Source organism: Alosa pseudoharengus, unplaced genomic scaffold (genome assembly GCF_046254945.1).
Source record: "Alosa pseudoharengus isolate Yale_2024_CS ecotype anadromous, Long Island Sound unplaced genomic scaffold, YU_APseudo_1.1 YU_APseudo_1.1_scf_13, whole genome shotgun sequence".
Lineage (NCBI taxonomy): Eukaryota > Metazoa > Chordata > Actinopteri > Clupeiformes > Clupeidae > Alosa > Alosa pseudoharengus.
In genome coordinates, this window is record NW_027468598.1 from 32329794 (window position 1) to 32337293 (window position 7500).

A 7500-nucleotide genomic window follows, 5' to 3' on the forward strand; every position below is an offset into this window, starting at 1 on the left:
GCTGGCGAACAGCTCGTGCTCCTTCACAAACTGGGGCTCTGTGGCATGGGGGGGGGGGGGGAGAGAAGAACATCTTCAATATAGCTCACTCTCAGGAGAGCATTTTGGAGCTACAAACTGGTTCTGTCATTAAACAATTTCACAAGTTTTTGATTTAAACTGTCGCTTAATTTTGGTCAGACCTTACTAAAAGTTTAATTTAGTGAAGAAATGAGAGATGATGAAGAATGGGCGTCTGTGTGGCACTGGAACTGGGTGAAAGCTTTTAATGACCTTATTATTATATTGTTTGAAATTCTGCCAGCACCGCAAAAGAGGTTTTCTGTCAAGCCCACAATTGTGTCAGATTGAGGGAATGGGCCATGGTGAATAATGCTGCTAAAGTTAAAGACATTTTTTGCAATTTAATTCTTTATAGGCATCTTGCAATTGAATTCCTTAGACTTTCAGATTCATCTGGCTGACACTTTTATCCAAAGCGACATGCTGTCAAACTGATGGCTACTGCATGCTAGCCCAGTTCCTCAGCCACTACGTTACCACTGCCTGTCAACCTTGTTCAAAATAAAAGTCTTCCAGCTTTGAGAGGAGAGGTTGCTATGGTGGTCCTTTTGAGAGGAGAGGTTGCTATGTGGTCCTCTTCCAGTTCCTACCTTTGCCATGCGTCTTGGCCTCGATGATCTCACTGATGCGCCCGGGTCCGACGGCGTTCTGCGCGGTGAGGGTGAACTTGTACCACGTTCCACACTTGAGGTTCTCCAGGCGGTACGAGCGCTCGCTGGGGCTGATGGGGAAGCTCCCCCACTTCTCACTGTTGTCCTCAGAGTACTGCAGGATGTAGCCTACATAGGAGACATGACACCAGCATACATTACATACAGTACTGCAGGATGTAGCCTACATAGGAAACATGACACCAGCATCCATTACATACAGTACTGCAGGATGTAGCCTACATAGGAGACATGACACCAGCATACATTACATACAGTACTGCAGGATGTAGCCTACATAGGAGACATGACACCAGCATACATTACATACAGTACTGCAGGATGTAGCCTACATAGGAGACATGACACCAGCATACATTACATACAGTACTGCAGGATGTAGCCTACATAGGAGACATGACACCAGCATACATTACATACAGTACTGCAGGATGTAGCCTACATAGGAGATATGACACCAGCATACATTACATACAGTGCAAAATATTCCCTACACAGAGAAACAGTCAGGACGAGAAACACGAGATGGAAACTCATCTTTGGCCTCACTCACACCTGGCACGTACACACACACACACACACAATACCTCACAACAAATAACAACAACCACACAGAGGCATCATACACCATGAGCTGACCGACACGTGGCATAGAGGTGACCAAGTAGACCATCAGCCAGAACAGGGACACATCCAGTGGCTACTCTATTCAACTCCTGCTCCCACTAAACAGGGCTCTGACCTGTCTGGTCCCAATCAGACAAAATGCACTCCAGTTAATGGGAACATCGGCCCAATGACAACCCAGTCAAACACGCTTCAGCCATATTGGATTTAGAGCACCAATAAGTTAAAGGCCTTCTTTGTGAGGAACTGTACTCTACATTCACAATGTATTTGTTTATTTGTTTGTTTGTTGTATGGTGAACAACAACAACACCTCCTGAACCAGGAGATACAGCAAATGAGACGGCAGAAGGTCTTGACTCGCTGAACTTTGTGAAAACACTGCTCTTGTTGGTAAATGAATATGTATAAGACAGTGACCCTGACAGATGCCTTGTTGTGAGGATTTCCTGCCCCCCCCCCCCCACCCCTCTCATTTCCATTCCAAACGTACATCATTTTATAGGAGGCCAGTGGGGCCGTAAGACATAATTCACCCCACTGCCTTATGGGTAGGTCTTACTCCAGCCTGGGTTGCGGTTAAGTGATGAAGAGCATAAAACATGCTGAGTGCCCTTGCTCACCTCAGGAAACTAACTAAGCGGATAGAGTCTGAGCCTGAAGCGGGCGAGGCCCGGGTCTGGCAAGGATCTGGCAGATGTGGGCCACATGCGGCCCAGGTCTGGGCCAAATCTGGGCCAGGTCCCGATTCAGCTGGGAGGTGCAGGAGGGAGGGCCGGACTCCCACTTTAAATAAACGCCCACCCCAGGGTGCTCCAGGGCCGAGTAATCCCTGTGTGATGAATTACAGTGGCCCGGCCTCACTGATTGGAAGTCCTTTTAATCTTCCTGCTCGAGCCCCTGCTCAACCTCCTGTTCTCCTTCATCTTAAGCTCTCTCTCTCTCTCGTTCTCTCTCTCTTATCTCTCTCTCTCTCTCTTATCCTTTCCTATCCCCTCCTCTCTCTCTCTTCTCCCTCCTCCTCTCTCTTCTCTCTATCTCTTCTTCTTTCTCCTTCACTCCTCCCTCTTCTTCTCTACTTCTCGTCTTTTCCCCCCCAGATCTCAGATCTCGGCTCTCTTGCTTGTTTAATACCCCAGCGGTGTACCCTCTCTCCTGCCTGGATACTGAGCACGGGCAGTGGGAAGGGGGCGAGGACATCTCGCTCTCAGCCTCAGGTGCCCTGGACCACCCCCCCTCAAAGTCCCACTGAGGGTAGCAGCACAGGACTGGGGTATCAGAGGGGTATCTCTGGGTCAGGTCGGCCACACCACGGCCCAATCTACCCCACTGCATAGAGTGTACACATGTGCCAATATGGAGGCTGTCAGGGGTCACTCTGAGCCCCGCGTGGGACACATCCGGTGAATAGGGACTGAATCTGAGCCAGGCCTGTGACAGTCACAGCTGCTACCAGGGAACTGCTAACTATGGATAATCTGCATGCCAGGGCTAGGGCATGATGAAGGCAAGGCCAGGGCTAGGGCATGATGAAGGCAAGGCTATGGTCAGACCAAGGCCAGATTGGACTCAGGTCAGGGACAAGTCAGGGCCAGGTCAAGACTGGATGAGTTCAGACTGAGGTGTGGAATAGACTGAGATTAAGATTGAGGCATGGGATTGGCTGAGGAGAGGACTGAGGGATGTGATTGGCTGAGATTAAGATTGAGGCATGGGATTGGCTGAGGAGAGAACTGAAGGATGTGATTGGCTGAGATTAAGATTGAGGCATGGGATTGGCTGAGGAGAGGACTGAGGGATGTGATTGGCTGAGATTAAGATTGAGGTATGGGATTGGCTAGCCTGCTCACCTCTGATGGAGCTGCCTCCATTGTCCCCAGGGATCCACGACAGTGTGATGGTGGTGGTCGTCGTCTTGGTGACGGTGAGCCGCGGCTGGTCAGGTGGTACTGTGGGAGTGTGAGAGGAGCAGATGGGGGGGAGAGGGGCAGGGGGGAGGAGAGGAGGAGAGGGACGTAGGGGAGGAGATGGGTGGAGAGGAGGAGAGGGGAGGAGAGGAGGAGAGGGGAAGAGAGGAGGAGAGGGGAGGAGAAGAGGAGATGAGGAGAGGAGAGGGACGTAGGGGAGGAGATGGGTGGGGAGGAGGAGAGGGGAGGAGATGAGGAGAGGAGAGGGAGGTAGGGGAGGAGAGTAGGGGCATAGGGGAGGAGAGGGGTGGAGAGGAGGAGAGGGACGTAGGGGAGAAGATGGGTGGAGAAGAGGAGAGGGGAGGAGAGGAGGAGATGGGTGGAGAGGAGGAGAGGGGAGGAGAGGAGGAGAGGGGAGGAGAGGAGGAGAGGGGAGGAGAAGAGGAGATGAGGAGAGGAGAGGGACGTAGGGGAGGAGATGGGTGGAGAGGAGGAGAGGGACGTAGGGGAGGAGATGGGTGGAGAGGAGGAGAGGGGAGGAGAGGAGGAGATGAGGAGAGGAGAGGGACGTAGGGGAGGAGAGGAGGAGAAGAGGAGAGGGGTGGCTGTGAGTATCACAGTTTCAACACAACACACAGTGCAACACATCACCATGTACATCAACACAATACACAGTGAAACACACACTGCAACACATCACCATGTACATCAACTGCTCTCACAGCATCTAAGATAGCTTTAGTCAAGGCATTAATGTCAATTCAGCTAATGAACTCAATTAAGGCTATAATTGAAGTCTTTCTTCATTGCTTTTCTCCTTAGGGAGAGCAATGTACTTATACTGTATAGTCTAATTGTAAGGCAAATTCATTAATAATTCATCATTTGTCCTTGAGGAGAAACTGTTTGTCCAAAGCCATTTCTATTACTGGAACTACATCTAGCCACAAGCGCATTCCTCTCTTAGTAATGCAATTTATGGCCACGGTCTATCCACCAGATTACAGGAACCCAAAACACAAGGCCATTGTTCTGGATTGGAGCAATATTTCATGTGTGATGTGATTGTCCTGTGGGTGACGTACCTTGAACCTGGAGGTTAAGTCTGATGTCATCATATCCCCAGCTGTTACTGGCCACGCAGCTGTAGTACCCAGAATCCTCTGCTTTCACAGTGCGGATGATGAAGCTACCGTTGCTATGCACGCTGCGGCGGCCGTCGATCTGGACTGGGGCTGGTGTGCCGTTGCTACGAGAGTTACCGCAGACAGGAAGTTTGCTATTAACTCCAACTCAAATCCTCTGACAGGAAGTTTGCTATTAACTCCAACTCAAATCCTCTGACAGGAAGTTTGCTATTAACTCCAACTCAAATCCTCTGATTCCTTGATTGCTTGGTGAATAATCGTAACAGCAATACATATCTGTCATCTGATTGGTCGTATTTGAGTGATTGACACTTACGTTTCTTTCAGCCATTTGATGGTGGGGGCGGGATCTCCCACAGCTCTGCAGGGTAAAACGATGTCCCTCATCCAGGGTGTGGTGACCGTACCACTGAACGTGAGAATCCTGGCAGGGGCTGTAGACACACACAAACACACACACACACACACACACACACACACACACACACACACACACACACACACACACACACACACACACACACACACACACAATTTTTATTTTCTTCATCCACAAGATGCGCATCTACCGTGCAATAAACTGATTATTTCGGGAGTTGAAGTAATTGAACTCATTGTTTAATACTGATGTGATTAATGCACACAGGGGTGCTGTAACTCAAACATTCTGTCCTTCCCACAGTACCTTTCTCCAGCGGCTCCACGGTGATGATCTCACTGGCGTTGCCAGGGCCAGCTGCCGTCACGGCGACCACCCAGATGCTGTAGCGCTGGTTGAGACGCAGGCCGTGGATGTGGTAGAAGTACTTATCAGGCGGGGCGTCGTTGTCGTTGTTTACCTGTGAGTGAGACACAGCAGGACATTCATGTGGATCCTTGTTTTAGTGTCTTTTACTGTTCATTTTAGTCATGTGGATTTTTTTTTTTTTTTTTATCATCCTGTTTATGTTTAGGTTGTGTGTGTGTGGTGTCATAAGCTACTGGGACCTTGAATTTTCCCTTGAGGATCATTAAAGTACCAGTATTTATCTATCTAGAATGCACCTTGTGAGAGCTTGGAATGATACGGTTCTGTGGGTTTGTGTATGAGATAAGTGTACATGGGTCCATGTTTCAGTCCCTTATTATTATGGTTGAATTTACAAACTGATTCTTAGAGCTGATATTAATGCTTCTTATAGGAAATGGACAGAGAAAGTGCAAAACGTGCAAAGAAGAATAATATGCAAAGATTGAAAATTGGTATTTAGCTGAGAATATTTTACAGTATTTAACATGTACATGGACTTGGAGTCGTACACCAAAATTACCCAAAAATCTATTTCGGTTGTTTCCACTGAAATGTGAATAAAAATCCATGGCAATCTAACCTACATAAACCTAGAAGATTCCAGCTTCCCTTGAGGTGCTGAAGTTGCAAAACAATCCTCTCTAGTGTTCCGTGGTTCAGGTACATCCATTTGTCACGGTTTGCGGATCCCAGTCAGGGTCACATAACAACAAAGGTAAACAAAGGCAAGAAGAAGTCCAGCCTGAGGCCACTAGCATTGGCTCCGCACATCTGAGTCATGGCGGGCATTGACCTGCACTCACCTCCCCTCTGGCCTGAGGGCTTTGGCAGAGGTGTGGATAACCTGACTAAGCTAGAATAAAGGGCCTGAGAGAGAGAGAGAAAGAGATAAATCTGTCATTGGCTCTGGGGAGTCGGGATAGATTCACGAGGGGTCTTTCTGTCCTGTACTCTTCACTCCTCTCCCCTCCTCTCCTGTTCAATCCCTTTCTCCTCTCCTTCACTCCTCTCCTCTCCTGTTTTCCTCACCTCTCCTCTTAGCTCAAATAATCTTTCCCCTCCTCTTCTCTGTTTTCCCCTCCTCTCCTCTCCTCTCCTCTCCACTGTTCTCCTCACCTCTCCTCTCCTCTCTCCTCTCCTCTCCTCACCTCATCTCTCATCTCATCTCATCTCATCTAATCTCATTTCATCTCATCTCCTCTCCTCTCCTCTCCTCTCCCCTCCTCTCCTCTCCTCTCCACTGTTCTCCTCACCTCTCCTCTCCTCTCTCCTCTCCTCTCCTCACCTCATCTCTCATCTCATCTCATCTCATCTCCTCTCCTCTCCTCTCATCACCTCATCTCTCCTCTCATCTCATCTCCTCTCCTCTCCTCATCTTTCCTCTCCTCTGTTCTCCTCACCTCCTCTCCTCTCCTATTCTCCTCTCTTCCTGCACCCCCCCCCCCCCTCCCCCCCACCCTGCAGAGAGTGGGGCTGTTGCCGGGTGTGTCCCTGAGAGCTGTCCAGACAGCGAGCGCGTTTCCATGATGGAGAGCTCTGCCGTCGAGACGACCCACGCAGGTCTGACACTGATACAGCCTCCTCCGAGGTGTGAGCCTGATGGCCCAATCAAACCGCTCACGACGCCCAAATTGTGGCGTCTGGACAGCACAGCGGAGAGAAGGAGAACTGTCTGATGAAAGCACAATGCGGACCGGACACTTACAGGAGGATTATGTATTGCTGTGTCTGTGTGTGTGTGTGTGTGTGTGTGTGTGTGTGTGTGTGTGTGTGGGAGAACCAACCGGACTGTCTGATGAAAGCACAATGCGGACCGGACACTTACAGGAGGATTATGTATTGCTGTGTCTGTGTGTGTGTGTGTGTGTGTGTGTGTGTGTGTGTGTGTGTGTGTGGGAGAACCAACCGGACTGTCTGATGAAAGCACAATGCGAACCGGACACTTACAGGAGGATTATGTATTGCGCAACATTTCAGCGTTTGATTTGCCTCTTGCTCTGATCGTAACTCCTCTGCGACTCTAAATTACAAGTCGGTGAAAGGACATTCATTACCCTAAGTGCTGTTGTTGTCCCATAAATACCACATGTTTACCTTGTGCTGTCTTTATTTGTTTACTGAGCTGGTTAGCATTCAGAGCGATGTTCAAAGGTGACTTGTTTTTATGAACAGAGTGTGCAACTATGATGACATTTTAAAGTTACTCACTCAAGCGTAGCTTTTCCCCTAACTGATGACTCCAGCGTCTGCTGTTTGTTTAACACCAGTGAGCTAGTAAGGTAGTAGATCTCCCT

The 7500-nt window shown here is 49.2% G+C and overlaps 1 protein-coding gene across 1 annotated transcript in view; it reads right to left on the reverse strand.

The window, feature by feature from the left end:
• dscamb (Down syndrome cell adhesion molecule b) overlaps positions 1 to 7500 on the reverse strand; it is a 122068-nt gene that overhangs the window by 14200 nt on the left and 100368 nt on the right. The window contains exons 17-22 of the mRNA XM_076281764.1: positions 5102 to 5255; positions 4733 to 4850; positions 4354 to 4517; positions 3212 to 3310; positions 654 to 842; positions 1 to 38 (exon numbers count right to left, since the gene is read on the reverse strand). The exon at positions 1 to 38 is cut by the window's left edge and continues 253 nt beyond it. Coding sequence (XP_076137879.1) covers positions 1 to 38; positions 654 to 842; positions 3212 to 3310; positions 4354 to 4517; positions 4733 to 4850; positions 5102 to 5255 — 762 coding nt within the window. The remainder of the gene's footprint in view (positions 39 to 653; positions 843 to 3211; positions 3311 to 4353; positions 4518 to 4732; positions 4851 to 5101; positions 5256 to 7500) is intronic.